Source organism: Pyricularia pennisetigena, chromosome 2, assembly GCF_004337985.1.
Source record: "Pyricularia pennisetigena strain Br36 chromosome 2, whole genome shotgun sequence".
Classification (NCBI taxonomy): Eukaryota; Fungi; Ascomycota; class Sordariomycetes; order Magnaporthales; family Pyriculariaceae; genus Pyricularia; species Pyricularia pennisetigena.
In genome coordinates this window covers 4,759,602-4,783,957 of record NC_043741.1, presented here as the reverse complement: position 1 = coordinate 4,783,957, position 24,356 = coordinate 4,759,602, and the positions used below count along the sequence as shown (strand labels likewise).

General features: G+C 53.1%; 6 protein-coding genes across 6 annotated transcripts; 4 read left to right on the top strand and 2 right to left on the bottom strand.

Moving 5' to 3' along the window:
- Nucleotides 1-85: 85 nt before the first annotated feature.
- Nucleotides 86-2,997, top strand: PpBr36_01342 (uncharacterized protein; the record flags this gene model as incomplete). The annotated part of the gene is made up of 3 exons (XM_029888529.1): nt 86-2,338; nt 2,666-2,860; nt 2,953-2,997. The coding sequence occupies 3 exons, from the start codon at nt 86-88 to the stop codon at nt 2,995-2,997; spliced, it is 2,493 nt and encodes an 830-aa protein (XP_029752386.1).
- A 2,964-nt stretch (nt 2,998-5,961) lies between these two features.
- On the bottom strand, nt 5,962-6,414 carry PpBr36_01341 (uncharacterized protein; the record flags this gene model as incomplete). Its single annotated transcript, XM_029888528.1, has 2 exons — nt 5,962-6,096; nt 6,214-6,414. Coding segments are annotated over 2 exons (336 nt in total), but the record flags the coding sequence as incomplete, so codon positions are not given.
- Nucleotides 6,415-8,512: 2,098 nt separating this feature from the next.
- Nucleotides 8,513-12,002, top strand: PpBr36_01340 (uncharacterized protein; the record flags this gene model as incomplete). The annotated part of the gene is made up of 3 exons (XM_029888527.1): nt 8,513-10,448; nt 10,528-11,165; nt 11,238-12,002. The coding sequence occupies 3 exons, from the start codon at nt 8,513-8,515 to the stop codon at nt 12,000-12,002; spliced, it is 3,339 nt and encodes a 1,112-aa protein (XP_029752388.1).
- Nucleotides 12,003-13,587: 1,585 nt separating this feature from the next.
- PpBr36_01339 (uncharacterized protein) lies at nt 13,588-16,443 on the bottom strand (the record flags this gene model as incomplete). Its single annotated transcript, XM_029888526.1, has 2 exons — nt 13,588-16,210; nt 16,310-16,443. The coding sequence occupies 2 exons, from the start codon at nt 16,441-16,443 to the stop codon at nt 13,588-13,590; spliced, it is 2,757 nt and encodes a 918-aa protein (XP_029751112.1).
- Nucleotides 16,444-17,080: 637 nt separating this feature from the next.
- PpBr36_01338 (uncharacterized protein) lies at nt 17,081-18,698 on the top strand (the record flags this gene model as incomplete). Its single annotated transcript, XM_029888525.1, has 4 exons — nt 17,081-17,303; nt 17,403-17,692; nt 17,761-17,872; nt 17,944-18,698. 4 exons carry the CDS (start codon nt 17,081-17,083, stop codon nt 18,696-18,698), a joined length of 1,380 nt encoding a protein of 459 aa, XP_029751113.1.
- Nucleotides 18,699-19,669: 971 nt separating this feature from the next.
- On the top strand, nt 19,670-23,939 carry PpBr36_01337 (uncharacterized protein; the record flags this gene model as incomplete). Its single annotated transcript, XM_029888524.1, has 2 exons — nt 19,670-22,806; nt 22,898-23,939. 2 exons carry the CDS (start codon nt 19,670-19,672, stop codon nt 23,937-23,939), a joined length of 4,179 nt encoding a protein of 1,392 aa, XP_029751105.1.
- Nucleotides 23,940-24,356: the final 417 nt, after the last annotated feature.

The window sequence follows — 24,356 nt, the reverse complement described above, 5'->3', positions numbered from 1 at the left end:
ATAGTCGACAGCCAGTCGCGTATAGACCGATCGATCACTGCACTCCTGACCGTCCGCGCATCGCTGCGCGACCGAGAACATCAACATGGCGACCCCGACACCCATGAAGCATGGCCCCTCCCAGCAGGGTAGAACTCCTGGCGCATCGGCGCAGCAGTACGGCGCGGTCGGCACGCCCCCGGTATCGACGCCCTTCTCCATGACCCAGGGCCCGCACAGCGCCGCCTTTTCACCGCATGGGCCCAAGTCGTCACCGTCACACTTCAAGAGGTCGCCGGCGAACACGAACACTCTGATGGGACACACCGGCGTGGGCGGCGCGCCCGTCAATTTCGACTCGCCCAGCGCCGCCGCGGCCCTTGGCGCCCTGGGCATCGGCGGAGGGCTCGACCTGGGCCTGGATAACATCGGCGCGGGCGGCCTTGGGGATTTGGGCAGGACGGAGGATGACGACCGGCTTAAGAAGCTACAGGAGATACTCGCAATGCTCAGCAAGCACAAGGGCCGGGTCAGCGAGGCTGGCCTAGAGCGGCTGGCTAAGAGCATTGGGCTCGAGACATTGTGGGAGGATGGGACCGGCAGCAACCCCCTGACAAGGACGCTCGTCATTGCCGGGTCGGCCCTGGCACTCGAGATTGTCATAACGAACAACATCGTTGACCAGGTCGCGCTGGCCTTCCCAGGCCTAAACGAGACCGTCACCAAACACGAGGAGAGGGCATCGCGAGTGCTGTACAATGACCTAAAGCTTGAGCCAAGACAGAGCCCGCTGTGCAAGATGCTGGACAAGTTCGCCGCGAATCTGGAGAGGCTGGCGACGCTTGACAAGTTGAGCACCATACCGGGGTTCAGCTGCCAGGAGGCCCTTGCTGGGATGCACGAGAGCCTGAACCGCCTCTACGAATGGGAACTGGAAAGGTTGCGCGCAGATCCGGCTATGGGGGAACGCAGTGAGCAATTCAAGAAGCTGACGGCCATCTGTGCGAGGAGCGGCCACCCGGGGATGCACATTCAGGGCCGGGTCGGCCTGACGTTAGAGTACTGGAAGGAAAAGCATCTGGCGCCGGGGACGGCTACTGACGCGGAGGATGCCAAGCAAATGCGAGACTACATCGATAGGACGGAGCGCACCTGGGGCCTGTGGGTTGGCTGCAGCGCGATGAATGTTATGGGATATCCGCCGGCACGCGTCTCGACTGACTGGTTGTCGCCAGCTGTCGAGAAGCAAGGGGCGACGGCCGAAGAGCTGGTCCTTGGGAACGGCCCCATATTAGACTGGCAACAGCCGCCAAATACGGTTCTCCCTTCAGATGCTGAAGACAAGACAGTCGATCAGATGGCGGTTGACGGCATGGAGTTTCAGAGGCTACCCAACGTTATGTTCACGGTAGACTTTGAGCCACCTGTCGTCATGTCCCTTATCGACTCGGACCACATCTATGCAATCGCACAGTCACAACCCATATACAGCGAGCTAAGGACTTTTGATAGCCTCTTGTTTCCTGAACCCCTGGGCCTCAATCCAACGGAGACTAGGATTATCACAAGGATGAGGGAGATCGAGTTACACCTCAGGGATAAGACGGCCGTGGTTGGCATGCTGCCAGTGGCGAGGCACAAGAACTCGCTTTTTATTTACAAACCGGTCTACGGCCGTCTGCTTACCTCGCTGTCATTCTCGCACCCCAGTCAGCTGATCGACATGTTGCCGCTTCTGCGACAGTATGCATTACTAACAACGTTGCTTGAGAAGAGTTTTGGACCCCGCGACCCGTCTTCCCAAACAAGGGGCGGCAGCGTTGCCACAAACACGACGAGCTTTGTTGACGGGAAGACAGGGACAGCTCCAGCGGCGGTGGACGTGGAGAATGTTGTCACAAATACCACAACAACCCGTGACGATTACTCGAGCTTTACAAAGAACCTGCAGCACGGTCGTGGCAGGGGATCTGATACTGGTCGCGACGGGGGACGCATGGACCTGGACACGGCCCCAGAGGCACTCAGCAGCAACGGCAGGACGGGTGGCGAGGACGGCAGAGGTGGCGAGGGACAGGAAGTACAGGGCCACCCCGCAATGGTGGCCATCGACGTCACGCTCACAGCGCACCCGGTGCCCCGGCTGCAAGTCAATTTTCCCTTCCGCGGCATGACTGCCTCGATTGTGTTCGACATCAAGCTCAATGGCATGGTGCACATCGTCTCAGAGAACATCCTAGACGGTGGCGACGGAAGCAGCGGAAATGATAATGACGCCGCTGGTGGTGGCGGTACCAGCAGCGGTAACGAGGGTAGGCGCAAGCGCATGAAGCCGCAGGATCTAGGGTATGCCCTCCAGGTTTGCGAGGATCTGGACGAGTGGTGTGAATGGATACGGACCAGGTTGGGATAGACCACGTCCGTGTGGTTGTGTTTACGCAAAGTGGTGGAATTGGGTTTCTACCCACGTATACCAGCCAGGGTTTCCCCCCTCTATACTGTAGATCCAGTATACTACGTAGTCGTCATCAGCGTTATCATGACAACAATAGAAACATTAAGAGCCAGTTAAGATGGCAAAATAATAAGGAGGGTTTGCCCCACGTTCTATTTTGTTTCACGGCGAGGCCAGAAGAGGTCCCGCAGGCGGAATGGTAATGTCCGCTGCAGAGTACTGTATATGCAGATAACAATCATCGAAACAAAACAGAAGAAGGCGAGACGGGTTGACGGGACGATGATGGACGTGTTGACGGCTTCCACCCCACGCAGATCGTCTCACCTTGCATGTGTTATTACCATTTATTATCCAGGTACGCACGCTACCAAGATTAAGGAATCGCCAATGAACGGAGGTAGACCTTTAAGCAGCAAACGTACAGTATGACACTAATAAAAAGCATGAGAAATAACAACGACAGGGGGAGAGGGGGTTTGAATGCCCATAATGCACAGGGAGATTGATAATATCAGGCAGATTTGACAGGCACCAGGGGGGTTGAGGGGTCGTTCGGATGACTTGCTTGTGCGTGGAGGAAGGCTTGGGAAAATATTATCCACACCCAGTCTTGATTATAGCCCTGTAAGACGACGCCAGAGAAGAAGGCAACCCCGAATTCTCCTTGCAGCAGGAGCGTTGTGGTCGGGCCGGGCGCACTTCAAGGGCTTTTGGGATCNNCATGAATTCGTCATTTCTCGAAGGGTCTGGCGCGAGCTTGTCTTGCAAGGGTGCTTATTATTATTATTATTTCTCTCTTTTTTTTTTCCTTGGCCGGGGACGAACGATGAAAATGGGATTCTTATTTTGGTGGAATTAAGAAAGTAAACAAAGGGAAAATAAATTGAAATAAAATGCAATTCTCCCTCCCACTGTGTGCCATTTTAAAGCGCATTGAGTCTAAAAATTAAACCCAAAAATAAGATAAAAACTCACAAGCCGGGCATCGACACTACTTTGACTACCACTTACAAAGTGGACATGGGGTGCATTGACTTGCAGCAACATCCCGTCCGGTACTGAACCATGCCTCCATCGATGAAGAAGAAATAACAGCAGCCCAACGTGGAGGCGAGGGAGGGGCCAGGTATATTCGCGCGGGATGGGAATGCGGCAAGGCGATGGCTTGCCCGCATTGATGGGCTTCAGATGTGGATAGGGCCCTACTTTGTACTGTAAGCAACTTACAGTGGTAGTCTTTTGGGCCTTAGCCTTCCTCCCCTTTGGGCCGAAAACTCACTGTACATAACTGGGCGTACGAGGTTGGCCCTTGATGCGGACCGACTCTACGTACTCGCTTGGTGCACTGCATACTTTGTAGATCCACCTAGGTTCCTCCGAAAGGGCCCGCGGATCTTCAAGATTCGCACGCCCTTCTCTGCTGCCAGCTTTTCTCCCAGCCAGCTAGCCAAAGGACAGATAGCTACTATCTAGCGAACTGTCTGGCTGGTCAGCGGCACCAAAGGAGGGCCTTTCCGCAGGCTGTAAAAACGTGAGCGGCGGGCCTCCCGGAGCGAACTAGACTAATTAAAGCACAAAGTGAACTATAATTTTATAATTTTAATATTCTAGACAAACAGGTAAAATAGTGGACTAGCCTAGATCTGGATAGGTCTGGTCTGGTCTAGTTCTTGGGCCGAACCCGGATTAACATCTTCTCGGGGCGAGCATTTACGAAAGTCAGACGCTTGGAATCTTTTGTCGTCAAGAGAGAGGTCCCTCGTAAACATGTCAATTGTCAAAAAGTCAAAACCTGCTGCACAAAGGGTCCTGTTTACGTGTGGACATGACAGATGCCCAAATGACAGATGGAAAATACGACCAGGTGCCATGAGCTGTACCATGGTTTCAGCAATGTAGTAATCTAGACTAGCAGTAATCTTTGCTGACTGGTGGTAACGTACCTATTGGTAATGTATCCGTACGTTAAACACCTGGCTCACCTCTGACATCTCATGGAAGGTGGATTTATCATTGGGCGAAATGTCCGAATTCGATTCTTCTTCCGCATGAGCCAGACAAGGGTAGACAAAAAAGCCATGAGATCAATAAATCGAATGAATCGAACCGATCAGCCAGAAATCAATATCGGCTTCTTTCAATGCGCCAACTCCCAGGTTATTTCCCCAAACCATGTGGGATTTAGTTCCTGAGGCGGAGAAATGGTCTGCTGCGGTATTTCTTCCCGAGCCTAAGTAGCCTTGTAAGCCCATTTATGGCATGGAAAGATCTTCTTTATTACATGCAATGCCGCATGAGGAATAAAAAAAAAGAAGCAAAAAGAAAAAAAAGGTCGAACCCGCGAATTTTCGTGGGATCGGATCGCGTTACGTGGCGCGCGGCAGCGAGGAAGGACTGCCCCAAAAAAAAAAAAAAAAAAAAGGATGATCACCAATGCAGCGGGAATCAGACAAGGATCGCAAGCACCGGAACCAGGTGGAGCCTCTTGGGTATAGATTTGGGTACCGAAGCGAGATGGGGAGTGCACCGGTGGTACTCATCCGGCATCTTTTGGCTTGAAGAACTGCTAGACGAATACGCATTGAAACGAGTAATATCGGAATATCGATCAAAATTAAATCCTTCCCAACCGAGGGAGAAAACAAAAACAAAACGACTGGGGGAAAGAAAATGATCTGATGCCTACCGTCGTCGGTTGTAGAGGCACTCGCCGAATTCGGCAACAATGCACCGCCGCTGACACTATCGATCACCAGTTGCTACTTTTGCGAACTGTGGTTTGTTTTGTTTACTTTGTCCATTTTCACTTTCACACCTGAGAGTCCCACTTGCGTGCCGAATTCGACCAGGAAGAGACCGTCTTCTCACCCCCCGTTGCTAACCTCCTCTCCACTTGGAAAACGACTCGTTCACGAAGCACTGTGGCCAACCCATCTGATATTATCTTTATGACCGTGCATTACGGGGTGATGCAGACGGGGAGGCAGGAGCGGGAGGGGAATTGTGGTACTAAATTGTACAGTTCTGCTCTGGACGTGGTAAATGTCCAGCCCCGCGGCGGGTATCTAAAGCTGTTCGCCTGAGTTTTGGACCCAACCGAGGAGCCAACAACAAAGACCCATCCCGTCCGTTGGCCCAAAATTGTCACTACAATACACCCTAACACCTGGTCTAGTCTAGCAATTAAGCGGTTTGAGAAGGGATGCTGCACAAACGAGGGGGTTGGCTATGAAAGGGGGGCTCTTTGAGGGGGAGGAGTAAAACGTGAGGTCCAGTACTTTGATAAATCCACTGTTGTGCAGGCAATGGAGAAGCATGCAGAAAGTCGGTCTGGTGACGTCTGGCTTATGAGAGCCTAACAATAACTACGAAGGATTGACTGACTGTTTGTACTCCGTTTGAAATGCTGCACCGGATGCCACGGTTTACTATCCGTAGCTTGACCAGGCTGCTTTTAACAAGTCCGATTGATGTCAGATATCTCTTACCTTTCATCAACAAAGAGAGGTATTTACTGTAATTACCTAGTTTTCTGCTTCGCGATCTTCGGCCGCGGCCGATCTGTTATTATTGCTTTTCTCCCATTTGCTTTTGCTAGCAACCGAGTGAAAATGACGTTGGAAAACACTGTGCGCGTAGCGGGTCCATGACACCATTCGCTGCTACAGTACGAACACAAGTGGTGCTCCATCAGATTAGGCAGACTAGCACAGGTACGTACCTCTTGGATTTTGGTTACATCACCTCAAGCTACGGATACCCTTTTGTTTACACACCCTTTGTCGCGCTGAGATACTCACTTCCAAGCCAAGTAAAGTGGCCGTTATAGTTGGACCCTTCTGCTTCAGAATACAGTGCCCTAGTGTGGTTGAGATCGACTCTGAGCCCAACCAAGCTTGAAGAGCCCAATGCGCGTTGTCCCGCACCCAGACGTTGCGTCGGGGTTGACAAGCAAAGTAAACAATGCCATCATCTTCCTACATCACCAAGAGCGATCCACACGTCATGCCGTGTCCCGTCACCAAAAAAATACAGTACAGATGGACGGAGAGCCCCAAGTCACGAGATCAGGCAACTGTGCAAAACCTCTGATTGGGTCGGCACCTCACGGGTTGCATCTCTAGCGTGCTGCAGTAAGAACTTCTTTATCCAGTCCAAAGGGAACCGCGGCTGAGGCCCTACTCCCGTGAAACGCGCACAAATTTGGCCCCATTTTATGAAGGTCGCGTCCTGAGTCAATCCGGTGCACAGCTAGCCGGGGTTGACGAAAACAATGGCCGGGGAAGCTCTCCAGGATGGCCGCGTGGCGCCAACTTTTTGCACTACTTAGTGCGCGCGACTGAATTAGGAAGTATAAACAAAAAGAAGAAAGGAAAAGCGTAGCAATGCGATGGGGGGAAACGAAAAGCAACCAATCTATACGAGAAACCATGTACGATGAATCGTTGTTACAAAATTAACTTTGCTTACAACTTACAATGATTCTCTAACACTTGTTGACTTGGAATGACCAAGCCTCTGAATGTCTCTCAGTAAGACCTTGCAAGAGAAAAAGTGGTGCGAAAACTGGCACTGAACGGACCATGCCCGGCGCCACATCACTGGCTGGCAGGCCGCACCGTGCGATAATGCGTCTGGTGTTGATACCTAACAAGAAAAAAAAAAGAAATAAAGAAAAAAGGCGAAGGAAAATTACAAGAAAAAAACAAAAACAAAAACAACTGAAAGCTAGTGGGGCTACCCATTGTTTTCTTTTGGATGGGAGGGGGGCCCTACTAAACCCTAGTCCCTGCATTGAACAACGCGTCCCACAACGTGTAATCTGGCCTAATTGGGAAGTAATGTCAACAAACGCGACTTCCTGCCAATCCCACCAATCCCTCCCCACCCCCTTCGCAAATCAGTCGCAACTGAGTTGGTCAGAGTCGCTCTTTCGGACTCCTATCCACCAGACACCACAGTCCCCCTTTTCTGCCTTTCGGACCACACGAGCCGGTCGCAAACCATCCCAAGTGACTGCGACCAACCAAATATTTGCGCAAAACACTTTTTTTTTGAACTGCAAGCTGCTTAGTTCAGCCTATCCAAAGGCATGCTGCCAAGCTGCTTGGTCAAGTTGGACTTGTTTTAATTGCTTGTTCATTCAGCAATCCTTCCGTCCCCCCATCTCCAGAAACATACCTCCAATCCCGGCATCCGATTTTTCTCTTTCTTTGCGCACCCTCTTTGACAGGGCGTATAGGAATCCCTGACATAATTTGCCACCGATTTCTGGACCCTGTTGGTTGTTTGCACGGGCCCTGCCCAGCCCCCCAGGATAGACCTTAACTGTCTCCCGTCCTGCCCCAAGTCTCCGACACGGACATTCCAGCGTCCCTTAGTTCCTTTGCGCCCTCAACTCCAACAACGTCAGTCAGTCAGTCAGTCTCCAGCGGCCCGGTCCCAAAGTGCGCGCGCACATCGCTTTGTCCTCGGACAGAGAGCCGTCACTTGTCTAGAGGTAATCAGAGCCTACAGTCAACCAGACAACCGACCGACCGACCAGTGGTTGTTGAACCATCAGAATGGTTTAGGATAAACAACTCAACTTGCGCGCCCCATTCCCTCCCAAGGTACTCGTCCCTGAGTCGCCCTCTACCTCTCTTCTATCCGTCAGCTTGGAATCGATACTTCCAACTGTCAGCACGTCAGGACCGCCATTGTCAGCCGCGCCCTCGACTTTTTTTTTTCTTTTTTTGTCTTTTTGCCTGTAAACACTCATTTTTTTTCGCCTTGATATTTGTTTTGTCCGATCAACCAAGCCGCGCTTTCCTGATTTGGGCCGTCAGGTAACCCGGAACCACACTGCTGTTCGACATCGAGGAGACCGGCAACTGCATTCAGCTGCAAAAAAAGAAAGGTTCTTTCCTCAGCATCCATCTGCAATCACCGTGGCGGACTCGAAAGATCCATCTGGGTGGTGTGGACCGTAGGGTGCTAGGCTCTCCAAATCGGAGGCCTTTGGTTTGAGGGACAAAATATCGGAGGGCACGCATCCACTCCCGTACAGCAAAACCAGAACATTCCACCATAACAATGTCCTTCTCCAATTCGGGCGGAGGCACTCTCACTCTTCCCTCGCCGACAAACGTGCACCACGTCGACGTCTCGGCCGCTGTGCGCCATTTGAGGCGGTCGCTTTCCCGCTCGCCATCAAAATTCCTGCTGCGCACTGCATCAGATTCTTCTGATAAGTCTGTCGGCTCTCCATCACCCAAATCGCCATCACCTCAGTCACCCTGCCCCACTCCCCAATCGCAGCGAGTGCAACAACAATCAACAACGCCTGCGACATTCACCTACGCGACGACACCGAGCGCTTTCCAGCCACAGGCAAATCAAATCGCACAGACCCCCATCGGTTCGCCACTTCGCTCCGCCAAATTTGCCCTCAGAAACCGTCCAAAGGCTGCATCCGCAAAAGCCCCTACACGGTCGCGCCTGCAGCCTCGGAGCCCACTCAAAAGGGCCCTGAGCTCCAACAACGATATTGGCAACGCACTTCCGCCACCACCGCCCGCACAGAGCCCCGAATCTCTCGCTGGTCAGGAGAACTTCAACACGTTTGCGCTGCAGTTTGGACAATCTGCGCGCTCAAACGTGATGAGCCAAAAGGCTGGGTCGCGCCATAGCATGCACCTGGACCTTTCCGGTGCTTCAAAGGGCGGTGCATCGCCAGGATCGCGATTCCTTGACGTTAAGAGTGAAACATATCCTAACAATACCGTCAGTCCGCTGAAGAGGACCGATGATATGATGAGCGCAGATACATTGGGGAGTCCTGTGGCGAAGCGACGTAGTCTGCACGGTATTGTCAACTTCGGGCCTGACTTCAACGTTATGGACCACGCACCCACACCCACACCGCCCCGATCGAGTTTTGAGATCCACGACGACCTGAACAACCAGGAGTACAAGTTGACAAGCTCTATGGCTGCTATTGCCCGGGATATTGCGCCTCCACCATCGCCATCACCGAATGCGAATGTGCCAAAGCGGTCCTCTTCTCTTCGCAAATCGACACTTTCTCAACGACACGATCCGCGTTCATCATGGGGAAAGCGTGCCGGCGAAAGATGGTTGGGCCAAAATTCATCCGAGGCCGCTACGCCTGTTCAGCGTAACAAGCACACACGTGGCTCCTTGGATCAGTTTATGCAAGCGGAGCCCCGCGAGAGCATTTTTTCGTCCCGCAGCCCGCTTCCCAACCCATCAGCTCATGTCTTGGACCGCCCGCACCAGCCGCATCCCCTCTCCCGGACTTTGACCACGGCCTCCATTGCAACCTCGTCAGGCTCGAGCGTGACTGAAGAGTCGCCAACGTCGCCAACGCATTTCCCTGCTCCGCCTCTGAACAGGCCAAAAGGCACTAGCATATTTGCAAGGTCACTACCGCTCAATGCACAGCCTGTTGTTTCGACACCAGCCTACAAGTCAGCCAGGCCATGCCAGGCCGCCTTCGCATCCACTGGACTGGTGTCCAAAATGAACCGTAATCCGGAACTTGGACCCATCGGCAGAGGAGGCAAGAAGCTGATTATGCCTGATACCCCCTGCAAGAACAACAAGAGGGACTTCTTCCAGACCAGCCAAAACTATCCGCACAACACTTACCCTCCTTCATCTGGCAGTGCCCGAAAGCAGCGCAAGTCGGTGGTTTCGGACCAAACGCCTTTCAGCCTAGCGCCGCAGCCGAGCTTTTCACTTTTTGGAAACTCTGAGAGGAACGGAGGATTGTTCAAGAATCGTGGACACAGCCGAAAGAGCAGTTTGCTCAGCTTTGATACGGATGTTGACTCTGTCCTTGCTCTCGATGTTGATCTCCCTCCCACTCCCACAAAGGGTGTGCTGGGAGGGAACAAGTCTGTGTCGACTGGAGCTATTTCTAACACCCCCTTTACGTCCCGCCGCTTCGGCGCTTCCCCGACCGCACTTGGTGCCTCGCTTGCGCGTGTCAGAACGGACATGAATTGTAAGTCTAACCCAAGGCCAAGAGGGGCGTGTTTTTTTAAAATTGAAAATTCCTTGTGCTGACACAAATGGCGACCCAGCGAGCCCTCTGCAAAACATGGATTCCGAGTCCCCGAAGACTCCCCAGGAGTCCATGATGCCTCCCGATGCTAGCCGTCTCTCAATTTCGAATCATCACGAGAACCGTCATTTGGCTGTCGACCCGCCAGCAACTCCCACCACCAACTTTGGACGTACCTCAGTTATGTCATTTGGCAGCCGCCGCGCAATCACGCCTGTGAACGGGCACACCGCAAGTGAAGTTGATATGAGCTTGGCTAGGAAGTTCTCCAAGATTGAGTCTATTGGAGACGGGGAGTTTTCTCAAGTCTTCAAGGTGTCAGCTCAGCCCACACCCTCACTCTTCGCTGTCAGTCGCCTCATGGGTACGCCACCCACTCCGGTGGCCGACAAGGTCTATGCTGTGAAAAAGCTCAAGACTGCTTTTGGAGGTGTTAAGGATCGGGACAACAAGCTCCGAGAGGCGCTAGTCCTTAGATCCCTGAAAGATCGCGACAACATTCTGCAGTATGTAGACCACTGGGATGAGAATTCCTACCTTTACATTCAGACCGAGTACTGCGAGGAGGGTAGCCTCGAAAAGTTCTTTAGCGAGGCTGGGTTCCCAGGTCGCCTGGACGACTTCCGGATCTGGAAGATTCTGCTCGAAATATCTCAGGTATTTGCAACTGATCTACACCGTACTGGTGTTTTCAATTAACTTTCGGGTACTTGAGCTAACCATCCGTAGGGTCTTAACTCTATTCATGATGCTGGTTTTATCCACCTCGACCTCAAGCCTGCCAACATCTTTATCACCTTTGATGGCACCCTGAAGATTGGTGACTTTGGCATGACCATCTCGTGGCCCGCCGCGAAAGGAGGTGACATTGAGGGTGATCGCCAATACATGGCACGCGAGGCTATGCGTGGCCAGGCCGACAAGCCCAGCGATATCTTTGCCCTGGGTTTGATTGCTCTTGAGGCTGCCAGCAACTCGATCCTTCCTCACAACGGCCCAATGTGGTCCTCGCTCAGGGACGGTGACCTGTCCGGCATTCCAGCACTCACCTCTGCCGAGACCCAAGAAACCAAGCGAGACCTTCGGGGTGTGCCCATCCCCCCTGACACAACTCCTTTCGAGGACGTCGTGGCAGGCCTCGACATGCACGCGTCCCGCCGAGACGAGTTTCCCTTCGGTCTTGGCCAGCAGACGTACAATCCCAGCAACCTCTTTGGCACTAAACGCGCCTCTGAGCCTACCGCGCCTGCCTTCATGCTCAACCCCGAGGACCCAGGGTCTCTTGACACCTTTGTCCAGTGGTTGATTCAGCCCGAGCCGGCCGACCGGCCTAAGATTGCGGATGTTTTGCAATTCGCATCCATGCAGTGGGTCTCTGCCTCGCGCCGTGCCCCTGCCACAGTTTTTGAGGGCAACTGGGGTCCTGCTCCTGTTGACAGGTCCCCAATTGAATCCCCAAATACCACCACGGACGTCGAAATGACCGACGTTTAGAAATTAAACCGCTTTTCTCAGTGCCAGGACATCTTTGTTTTAGATACTGGATATGGCAACAAATCTGCCAGGAGCTTGTTTGGACTTGTCCTTGAATTGTACGAGGAGAATCTTGCTGGATATTCTCTTCGAATGATCGCCTCTTTACCTACGGCCATGGTGCTAGGTTTTGATCAAAGTTGCGCTGCAAAGAAAAAAGAAGAAAAGACGGACAGAAACACGGCGGACACAATGCGTCCACCTATGATTTGCACCATGTTACGACGAATGTTACGACTACGGAGCTTTACCCTTTTTTGGTTTTCTGCGGAATAATCTGGGCATTTGTCGCCCATGCACATCCATCACAACACATTACATACAATCCGCAGGACCGGGGTTTCTCCACATATTCCGCCTGAAATTGGCGGTGCTATACTAATACATGCTCGAGTGCATGGAGGGAAATGATGAATACTGTTTTGACAAGACGTATGATCATGGACCCCTTTTGCATAGAGCAAAAAAATAGATAGAGGTCGATGAACGCTTGGGTCTGAGTGGGTGGGGTTGTATCATATTCGAAGCCCCCATCTCTTTTGACGGCGTTGGAGTCTGGTGGTCATTTGATATTCCCCTTGTTTTTATCTATACCCGGAAGGGATCGCATTGGAATTATTTTGGGAGGTGTATCGTGTAACAAATTCCGGGAAGCACTGGGTTGGTTGGTCTGCTACTTTTGAACCTTGAACCCCTTTGACGATTTGGTGTCGGGCGGTGGAAGCGCCTGTGTTTTTTCATGATTGCTCTTGTCTCATGATATGGAATCTTCAGTTGCTTTGTCCACATTTTATTTTTGACTCCTCTGCTTGATCAACTGTTTTTGTTTTCTTCTTTCTTTTGTGGAACAGGCCGTGGACACAATCTTGGCTGCACCTCTCATGAGAGATACACATATTATTCATATTGGCGGGTCTACTCCATTCTTATCCTTGGGCACGACGCACTTGGCTAGGAATGGATGGGCTTGCTTTACCACATTATGACTTGTATGAAGGGACGATCGATGAGTTAAAGCTACGATATCTACCAACAAGACAAGAGCAAATCTATTTGGAACAAGAAACATGCTCGATGCTATGCTTTGTGACGATGAAGAACTTATGAGATGTAGACTACGCGATCAACAACAAACTTTGAAGTAGTGTATTTATAATAATTCATTGGCTATTCTGGGGTATCTGACTACATACTCACTAGGTGCTCAATCGTTGCAAAATACTGCAGATAGATCAAACGGGACAGCCGAGTCCCTCTGGGCAATCTCATTACTTAAGCCAGCCATCGGTGCCTTGGTCGCATCAACACCTTTCATACACAAGTTGAAGCGTCATTGTTTTGACGCTGATGCGGCGATACCACCACCGAGCCAAAGCCGCATATCGTCAACGTAATGAAACATGTTCCACCCCTGCAGGCTTTTTTTTTTTTTTTTTTTTTTTTTTTTTTTTTTTTTTTTTTTTTTAAAAAAAAAAAAAGCATTAGAGACAAGGGCCAATTACACCGTATCGGGGAGCGAAAGAGGCGTTACTTCCTCTGCAACCATTTAGTCTCCAGCACGCTCGCCCCTCGCAAACCCCGGAGCGGAGACGGCCGAGGCAGCAGCAGCAGCCCTGCCGCTACCGCCAGGTTTGTGTCTGGCCCTGAGCATGGGCTGGTAGACATCGTTGAAATTCATGGCCAGGCCCAGAAAGCGCGTCTCGTGCTCCGAGGTGTATGCCAGGTCGCCCAGCAACCTCTGGACGCGCTTCCGGAAGTCTGCGCCTAGAACGCGGAGGCGGTCCTGTAGTGCAGGGAACTCGGAGGCGGCGGCCGAAGCAAAACCCAGCGGGTTATTGCCGCTGGCGGCGGTGCCGCCCATCTCGGTGTCCTCGTGGGCGGCAGCGGCGGTAATGGCGTCGTTCTGGCGCGAGGTGAAGTCTGACACGGCCCACGAATAGAGGCCGTCGACGCTGTCGCGGTAAGATAGTATGTTGCGCAATATGTCGGCGATCTGGTTCATGGGTACAGAGCGGTCCTCATCCAACGCGCCTGCATCGGCCGGGGCGCTCGTAGCCTTGCGCTTGGCGCCGAGAAGGCCCTTTTGCGTGATGGTGTCGAGGTAGGTGGTGTGGGCGTCGATTAGATCGTCGAGCGTGGCGTCCTCTTTTTTCAGTGCCTTCTGGAGCTGCCCCCATGACGACTCAATAACCTCGAACAGAATGTAGTACTGCAGCTGGCCAGTCCAATGGATCATCTCGGCGAGCGTCCCGCGCGTGGTGCGCCATGTCTGCGCGACGGCTAGATCCTTAGTTTGCAGCACGCCGCGCGAACCTGTGGTGCTCTTCCTCCATACTGAGTGTAGAGCAAATTCGACACGTTTGACGCGCCAGAGAAAGTTGAACATTTTCAGGTATTGCCTACCGTGCCATTCGGTCAGGATGCAGTCAACAGGGGCGTCGATCTTGTACTCCAGTGTGAACAAATCCCAGCCGATGTCGCCTTGCGACAGCTGTAGCATGCGAGCGTCCAGCCGCCGTAATACTTCTGGGCTTGCGTATTGCGCATTGGAGCCTCGAATGGCCTCTTCCAGCTTGGCCGTCAGAGTATGACGGTACTGGGCGCCGGCAGGGCGGTCAAGGTTCGGTGCAAGAGATTCCATCAGCAAAGCAATGAAGTCACCCTGACCAAGAAGTATGTAGTCCTTCATGGCCTGGAGGTGTTCAAACAGGTGGAATTTGGTAGTCATGAGGTGCATCAATCGCTTCATTGTCGTCTTGTAAGCCTCATCGATCCAAGCCTCCAGGGTAGCTGTATCGCCATACCGCAACTCCTTTGAAGCCGCCTTGCTATACTCTTCTACCCATTGAGAGTCACCGCAACTATGGCGGATGAAATTAAGTGACTTGCCAATGAGAAACACTTTTTGTGCAAAGTCGGCACTGATAATTCCGGGGACCATCGACTCGTCAACCTCGTACTTGTCATTCCATAATGAGCTGAGCCCTTTGATCTTGGCCTCCTTGTGTTTCTCAGCCATAGGATCTTGTTCCCGTACAAAGAACTCAAGATAGGGGTCTGAGAGCTCGCCATCATATATCCAATGTCGCAGCATGTCGTAAAAAGGGCGGGTAACGTGTGTGAGTAGCCGCACCGCAAAAGCCCCGACAGTTGGATCGCCATGCGAAGTCAAAAATCCATGGATGAGCGATATGAGACGTCCACCATGGTGTTTGCGCGATTCCTCGGCAATCAGCGAGAGCAGCCGTAAGCCCATGGTGGCCTCTCGTGTCCAAACTACGAGCCTCTTCAAAGTGACGCCGGCTTTACCGATGCCATGTCGAGGTGCTGAGTCGTCCAGTGCGGCCAAAGCACGTCGTATTTGGGCCTCGAGTGTAGCCACCAGACCGAGATACGAACGTAACTCACCCGTCATCGCGGCTCTTAGACTTTGGCCGAGCAGTCCGTTTGCGGGTGACTTGACAAAAGAGTCGAGCCGCCGATACAGGAGCGAGGGTTCCGCTAACTGATGTAGCAGAGCTATTATGGGGGCGGGTAATGTAGGCGGCAGTTTCAGGCTTGATTTGGATGAAAAAGGCAGCGTGCTCGAGGAAAGCCCTTGCAGCGTAAAGGGTAGATCCCGTAGCAGCACAGGTTCTGACGGATTAAGCTCCAGCGAGTTCTCCGCCAGGAGGGTAGATTTCAGGGAAACATCTCTTGTTTGCGTTAAGTCTACGTCCATATCCTCTCCGGCAGCGGTTGCGGCGGCAACTTTGGCTTCCTCGGCGGGGCCCCTTCTAGCCTTGTCGGGGGGAAACTTCCTAAGGCCTGCGGGTTGGAAGGCTTCGTTGAGCTCATCCTCCGATCCCCGAGACAGCGAGGCGGAAGCAGACGAGCTGGATGCTTGCTCCCTCTCGGGCGGCCTGCTAACCGCATCTTTCTCTCTTGGTTGAGGCGCTGGCCTCCGCTGCAGAGAACTGAGTGGCAGAGGATCGCTGGGGTCCGGCGAGTCGGAAAGTTGGTAAAGGAGGTGCAGTATAGCCCACTTCTTGTCCAGGACAGGCAGCGAAAGCAGGCGGGTGTACAGGTTCGCAAAGCGCAGGGCTTGTGTAGGGTTTGTCTGTACCAGCTTACGCTTGATTAAATCCGAGGCATGATTGACATCGGATGAGATGGGAGGGGAGGTCTGGCTATTTGGTGGAGGAAGGAAGCTATTAGCATCATGCTCCGAGTTCTAGACAAGTTATGGTTGGATCGATAGTTTAATTTCAAAGAAGAAAATTGCGTACTTGTTCAGAATGTTGTTGACTAGTTGAAAGCAGCGCTCGTGACGCTCCTGCGTTCGTTCACTGTTGCTAGGATCGGCGGGGACTAGGTGGGCTATCAGGCCCTCGACGGCGTTGGCGATGCGCTGTTGCGACATTGTTGTCGCATGGCTGCCCCCAACTGGGGTCCAATAACTCCGGACAGTACACCCAATTACAGTTAGTTGCCTGAGCTTTTGTTCGATTCAACAGGATTCCGGTATACGTATTGTGTAGCCTTCTGAGTTCGAGCGGTCGTTTTTTATGAAGTCAATCGTAATACCAACCGCATGTCCACCGTTTTGGCGGGGGAAACCAAAGATGGACGCGCCTCTGACGCGCCTTTACTCCGTAGCTAAGCTCTCCAATATCGAGGGTTCGGGTTTTGGGAAAGTCGGCCCCACTCTTTGGGAGAACCCCCCGGACCATCCCTCCACAATGGGAATCATGGCAGCCAGCCAGCCAGGCGGTCCAAGTGCTTCTCCGCAAATTTATAGAAGGCTGGATGCGTGACATCAAGCCAGCATTTGCCATGCTAGATGCTCGCCGCGAACTGCGCCATCGCATCTTACGGCCACAACGAGCTAAAATCATCAATTCGACATCAGAATCGTGATCGCATACACAACAGCTACATCCCGATGCCATAAAATTACCAATTCTGCCATTGCGCCGGGCTACGAATCGTAGAGCGACGCTGTCGGCCACAGCCGGCGTCGCGTTCATCCCAAACCTCACCCCTGATTCGATTATACCATGAACCCCGCCGAGCTCAGCCGGCCTGCGATCGGCCTTACCACCCCGGTACTCTCTCATAAATCCATTACCGTTGGCGCTTCGTCATTACAGAAGACGCCAAAAGTTAGCAATGCAGTCCCGGCCCGGATAGACCTCGAGCCGGTATACGCAGCCCTGAAGGCCGCGATCGGGAGTGAGCTATGGCCGGTGTACAAGGAGACGACATCACAGTTCTTGGTTGGTACGTCTGCGGCATCAATATTACTCGCTATATCGGCAATGCATCGTCCCTCTGTTCCTGCTTTCTATTACTGACCAATTCCGTCTTGCGCCTCACCAGGCCGACTCACACAAGCTGAATTCTCCGAGCGCGTTGATCCCATCCTTCTCTCCGCCAATGGCGAAAAAGAACACCTCCACAACCAGCTCATTGCCGCCATATATGGAAATGTCACGCGTGAGATGCCTGATCAGGGGCTTGCCCCATGGGTCAGCGCCAATGACAAACCCTCGGCGACGGCCGGCAGCAAGCCTGTAACGGGAGATGCTACGGAGCGGAGGGTAAAGGGCGAGGTCATGCAGCTGCCAGCTAGAGATCGGAGGCGTATCAAAGATCTTGCTACAAACGAGGTGGGTTGCGGATTGCTCAGCAGCTTGCAGGTCTCAGCCGATTCATCTAACCTGCGATCCGTATCTAGATTGTGGACCCGCACGAAGCTCTCGCTGGCGTGTTCTCCGAACATCACAGGGCAAAAGCTCCGAGAACACAAGAGGTGCCCCAAAGTGCTGCTGGTGGCTTGAATCGCATGAGTACGTTCATCCATTACCCTGTGCTCCAAGACACGCTGTCCCCTTGCTAATACTTTGGATATCTCTTGCAGATTGGGACCTCGAGATTCGAAAACGATATGCACAGCCACTCGCAGTCGAATCCGGCGAGTTCCCAGACACAAGTAATGTCGAGGCACGTATGCTGCCATTTTGCTATGAGTCTGGACTGGTGTCCGGACATGCTCCTGAGGCAGCGGGATTTGTTTCGGTGGCTGCCGAGGTTTTTATAAAAGAAGTATTATCTGCGATCCTATGTCGTACAAGAAGCAACGGCCCCGGTGAGTTGGGTGGTGGGTCCACCAATATAACGGAGGGAACAACGTGGATACAAACGCACAAGTACCGCAAGCAGCTGGCTAGGGAGGAGGAATCGGCGAGGCGTGGTGAACTGTCAAGAGATAAAAGCGGTTTGCTACCCGTCGAAGCGCGTTCGGCCAGTGAACAGGGGCCAGTTGGGATGGCTGACCTCCAACTTGCTTTGGACATGGGCGAGTGCGGTATGGCGAACTTCCCGCTAGTCAGTCAGACTATCAACTACAGCTACCGCGAAGGAGAGCTCGAGGCTTGGGAGGACTACACATGGATAGGCGGGGAGCCACCAAAGGACAGGGATGGCGACACGCGCATGGTGGAGGCCTCCGCCAAGACAAAGAGTCTAAAGACGGCCATTGGACTACCAAATGGAGTGCCCCACGAAGATGCAATGGATATCGACAACTCAGATGACGATATCTGGTGGGAAGGTGCCGATTTCGACGACAGCGGCTCGTTTGACAACGTTCTCGACGCCTGTTTAACTGCATAAGCCATTCTGTCTGCTGGACGGCCAGTTTGACGCCGGCAGATGGTTTAAAATTTTGATGGCAAGAGGGGGAGAAAAAAAAACATGAGGCAATTCAGTCCAGTCTCTCACGTGCCAGCGGTACCTTTGACGGTCATCTTCAATCCTCCTTTTATGGAGTTCGTCACACGCTCAAACCATGGATTAGGCCATTCATTTTTGACATTATCTTGCATTGCTACATGGCGTTTGGAGCGAGAGAGGGATTTTGAGCTGGGTGGCTCGTCTTGGCTTGTTTTGTTTTTAGGCCGTTCTGCTCCTATATGGGAAGGGGGCCGTGGCCAAGGCCATATTGCTATCTATTTTTTTATTTTTATTTTTTTATCTTATGTTTCTTGTACAAAGCAAAGACGTTCGACTTCAGGACCCCAGTGGAATGTCTAGGTGTCATGGATGGGGAAAGCCGATTGTGGTTGAGCGGCCAGGCACGGCTGCTGGTTTTGGCACGATACGACAAGAAACTCTGGGTCCGCTTGTGTTCGACGCCCTGCTGCTAAAGCAATCTTATTGTACTTATAAAACAACGATACCCGTGGAAGAGGACTCAACAGTACGTAAACACCAAACAACATAAACTGTTATTATCAATGCCTGCCACATTTGGAAGATAGAGATCGGAGCTCACATGCTCAAACATGGCTATGTTCCGCAAAGGCTTGCTACTTCTGTAAAGTCGCGTGCGCGTTTCTCCACTTTATGTTAATTAAGAGTGGGTCTGAATCGCGAGTTCGCGTCTAAAGTACGCGTCGAGGTCTCTTAAGAGCTTCCCATTTCTCCCCCCACACCCTACGTCGTCCCCCCATCAACGACAATTTCATTACCATTTACCCCATACAAGATACACAGTACTGTATGCCTCCTTTGATACCCCAGCATGAGATCAGATTGAAGAAAGTGTCCTCAGTTTATTGTTCATAATTTATTCTACCTTCGCCATGGCTTCTCAAACTTTATCCTCACCAGCGTCCTCCCCAAACGCGTCGAAACCTTTGACGCACCTACTCTCTCCCAAATCAAACCTACGGAGGTTACTTGCGGGAATCGACGAAAGTTCAGATGAAGAGGATAGCAGAGCACCGGGCACACCCAGTCTTATAAAGGCCACAAGAGAGGACACGCCTCAGCTTAGCCATAGCGATGAGGATGAAAGTGAAGACGACGACGCCATCCTACAACCCCGAGGACGGCTTGCTTCTCGGATGCAAGGCGTTCCTACCAATCCAGCGCAGTCGGGGTCAGAGCCTACAGAAGGAGCAAGAAACCGCGTGAGGAAACTTTTAGGACTGGATCCCCAAGAAGAAACCACACAAACTACTGCCGTCGATGCCACGAGGGCCCCTGTCGCCCAATCTGTCGAGGCTGAAGATGATGATGACATCCCAACACGACACAAAAGGCGCCCGAAAACCTTCCGGGCAAAGAGTCGGACACCGACGCCGGCTAGGGACTCTTCGCCGGATCTCTTCGTTACGCCCTCGAAGGAGCTCGCGGGTCCAGTCTATGCAGGCGATATATCTGACGAGGATACAGACTTGCGAGATGATCCCAACACAAGCAAGCGTATGAAGAATCGCTTATTGGAACTGCAACAGAAGCGCATTGCTCGAGAGCAAGCAGAACAAGAGAAGAACCAGAGGACCCAGGGACCAGGCGACGATGAGGCAGCCGATGGGATGAGCGGCGAGGAGTCGGACAACATCACCGACGACGAGGGCGGCCGAAAGCTCACTCAGCAGGCTGCAACCCGCCCTTCGGCTCGCAAGGCAGGCAAGAAGGCTCTCGAAGAGATGCACCGTGAGACACAGCGTCTCAGCCGTAGCTTGCAGCTTGCGCATGAGGCCAAGACCAAGAGGAAGATTACCAAGGCGTCCCTCTTCGAACGTTTCAACTTCAAACCGGCAAACGAAGCCTCCAAATCAACCCCATCCTTGGCAGAACAGCCTGCTGCGGCTCCTGTCGCAAGTTCTAGCAGGGCCGCGACCCCTGTATCTGCACACAACACGGACGCCGAGATGAGCGAATCGCCCACACCACCAACCTCGCCACCTGTGGGCGACAAGCCAGATGGCGATGATCCGTCAGAATCCCATGGCACCGAGCAGGCCATTGATACCAAGCCGGATTCGAAAGCTGGCGATGATCAAGACTTGCCAGGGCTTGATACACTGGTTGCCGGAGCAACCAAGGGACAAGCCGCAGAAAAGCTGGATAAGGGCAAGGGCAAAGCAACGGCTGCAGAATTGGATGCTGTGGACAACGCGGTCAAGCCAAAGCGCCAGTTTAGGGTCACATTGCCCAGTGCAGTCTCGGTCGATTTGGGCGCGGACGACGATGATCTCATGATAGTGAACCCGAAGAAGAGCAAGCTAGATGCCATATTTGACAATGCACCGGCCCAGCGAAAGAAGTGCGATGGGGCAATGCAAGCTTTGCGGGTTCTCGCCCAACTTGGTGGCTCTCCAGGAAAGGATCAGTCCAGGAGACGGGGCAAATTTGGGTCGGCTAAAGAGCCCACCATCACAGCAGCGCAACTACAGCTCACCTTGCACCAGCGGGCGCGCGAACAGGCTCGCATTGAGCGTGAACGTCGTTTCGAGGCTCTCCGGGCCAAGGGCATCCACATCCAGACAGAAGAGGAACGCGAAAGAGAGATGCAAGATGTCGAGGATATTATGGCTGCTGCCAGGAGAGAGGCAGAGGAGATCATGCGACGAGAGAAGGAAGAGAGCAAGGCGGACAGAAAACAATCTGGCGAGGTCGACCCTCTCGCCTGGGATGACAGTGATGAGGAAGGTGACTACTACGAGGCGCCGGAAGAACAAGATTCGGAGGTTGAGCTGTCCGGCTCGGAAGAAGAGGACGCCGATATGGAGTCCGGGGCAGAGGACGACGCAGAAGCTGTCGCCGAAGGCCTCGTGGATGATCAGGGCGAGTCTGATGTTGATCCTTTGGCGGAACAAGAAGGCGAAGACCAAGACGTGGACGTGCCGCGTCAGAAGGCGCGCCGCGCCAGGAAACATACGACCGTTATCTCAGATGACGAGGAGGAAGACGATCTCCCCGTGCAGAAATCAGCAAGCCCGAATCACAAGGCCCGCGGCATCGAAGCTACGCCAAAATCCAAGTCCACTGCGTTCAGATCTCCGTCCACCAGAGCAATTGAGTCGCCATTGCCTCCTCAATCGGTCCTGCGCTCAGCTACCAAGACTTTCATTCCCGGTCTGCCTGTGAAGGCTGGTGAAGCCGCTGGACTTGGTCTTACTCAAATTTTTGCTGGCACCATGGATGACAGTCAGGTTGACCCCTTTGCGTCCACTCTCGTCTCCCAGCCGCGGCCTACATTCGATGCAATGCCACAGACCACGTTCCCACAGGCCTCGATGGCTGAACAGCCCGAGAGCTCCATAATGGACACTCAGCCGGTTACCCAACAGGACAGGGACACTCAAAACGCCGGTGTGAACTTTGATTTTGACACGCAGTCTCAAGTCCATGGACTTGATAGCTTGATGCGAGACGACGTATTCACTCAGGCGTCTCAGTTCCCTGAAGCTACGCAAGATGGTGGTTTCCAGGGCCGCACGCCCTTGAAGGATAGGTTCGTTGACCTCCCTCAATCGACAGTAGCTACGGTCGCCGTGAACGAGAGCCAGTCCCGAGAACCTTCGGCCATTCCTGAGTCACCTGTAATGCGCAGAAGCAAGCTTCGTCGCAAGGTCGCGGCCATCGACGAGGATGAAGAAGATGCAGCGCAGCTTAGAGACGAAAGCAATGAGCAGGTGGTACATGCCGAGGACGAGCTCATTCCTGGCACTCAAGAGGCGGCAAATGCCTTCAGCGTGCTCAACAAGGCAGCCGCCCGGAAGGAAAAGCAGGAAGCTTTCGACAGAAAGAAGAGCAAGGCCAAAGAGATGTTCCAGGAACAGGCTGAGGAGTCCGAGGACGAGTATGCCGGCCTTGGTGGCGCCGATGGCGAGGACAGCGACGACGATGGAGAAGATGTCAAAGACATGATAGACGACCATACTAAAGCCAGCGAGGCAGAGAAGGCCAAGATCGCTGCCATTCATGCGTAAGTTTTCACAGCTTTCAACACCGTGACAAACAAACAAATAAGCAAGCCTTCCCTGCACTTGTTTTGCTAATGGTTGTTACTTGAACAGTAATCGCGAGCGTGTGGACGATGAGAAGCAAGTAGAGAAACTCTTCCGGGATATCACCTCGGGAATGCTTCGACGAAAGCGGGGTGCTGACTACGGCGACCTCTCGGATGAGGATGATGGTGGCGAGGCTCGCCGTCGTATGAAGCGCCGACAGTTCGCCAAGATGCAGAAGGCATTGTTCGCTGATGAGCGCGTGTCAAAGGTGGCTGAGAATCCGCGTACATCAGCGTTTATGCGAACCATTGAGGATCGAAGTGATGATGAGGACATGCTGGATATTTTGGCACCATCCGAGTCGCAGCAAGACGATGCTATTCCTGACAGCCAACCTTCAGCGACAGAAGGTGCTGCGCCTGCTGTGACTGGCAGGGTCCCTGGACCTCAGCGTCGTAGAAAGGATCTTCAAAAGCCGTCCAACCTGGGTGAGGTTCGCGAGTCGCTCTCAGATCTCCTTGAAGAACATAACTCGATGTCCTCTTTTGTACCGGCCACAGAGGAGGACTCGGAAAGCGACGATGCAGACGCCGAACAAGAGGCATCGCGACGACCTGGTAGCTCAGGCGTCAACAGCAACAAAGAGAACCGCAACCCCCGCCGTAGGGCCGCAGAGGTTTCCGTGGTCGACCGCATCAGCCTCAAGCGATCCGGCTCATCTGCATCTTCCGCCGACGGGGGCAGCCGCAGCGCTCGCACCGCGTTCGTGGCGGGCTCAAGCTCGGGCTCTTTCAAGGTCCCCGCGCTGCTGCGGCGCGCCACGACCAACTCCTCCATGGCGGCCAGCGGCAGCGGCGTTTCGTCCAGCACCGGGACAGGCATCTTGGCCTCGACGGCTAGTGCAGCAGGGGCCATGGCTGGCGACGAAGCCGCCAAGGTCAAGAAGAACGCCAGCAAGAAATCCGGAATCAATTACTTTGCCCGTGAGAACGAGCGGCTCGCGGCGCTGGCGGAGAGGGAGAGGAGGCGAGAGCAGAGAAAGTTCAAGGGTGCCGAGGACAGGAGCAAGGTCGTGGGCGGGCTGTTTGCTGCCGGAAAGTTTGAGTAGTTTGTGGTATTGCAAGCGCGTACGAGATGAGTTTCATTTGTATTTGCATAGGACGGTGTTCTGGCGTACTGGGTTCCAGGGAAGGGTGTTCATTTACTTTGGAAGTTTAGGTTGTGGACTGGCTATTGTTTTGAGGCCCATAGGACGTGGGCCATGTTTGGTCTGGATTGTGGAATTGGACGGTGCAAGCCTGAGCATTGGTGGTACTCTTATGTCTATCAGCCATAACATAATCTTGTTCCTTGTGCGCCGTCTGATTTGTGTGACTATAATAGGTGGTCAACAAGGAGCCAAGATTGATGTGGATGCGGTTGGGTTCGAACTTCAGAGGGTAGCAGCCGTAACCAGCGAGCGGGGTGCAAACCCTGAAATCTTGTCCGATATAATTGCCCAAGTTACTTTGGGCGCTTAAACCAC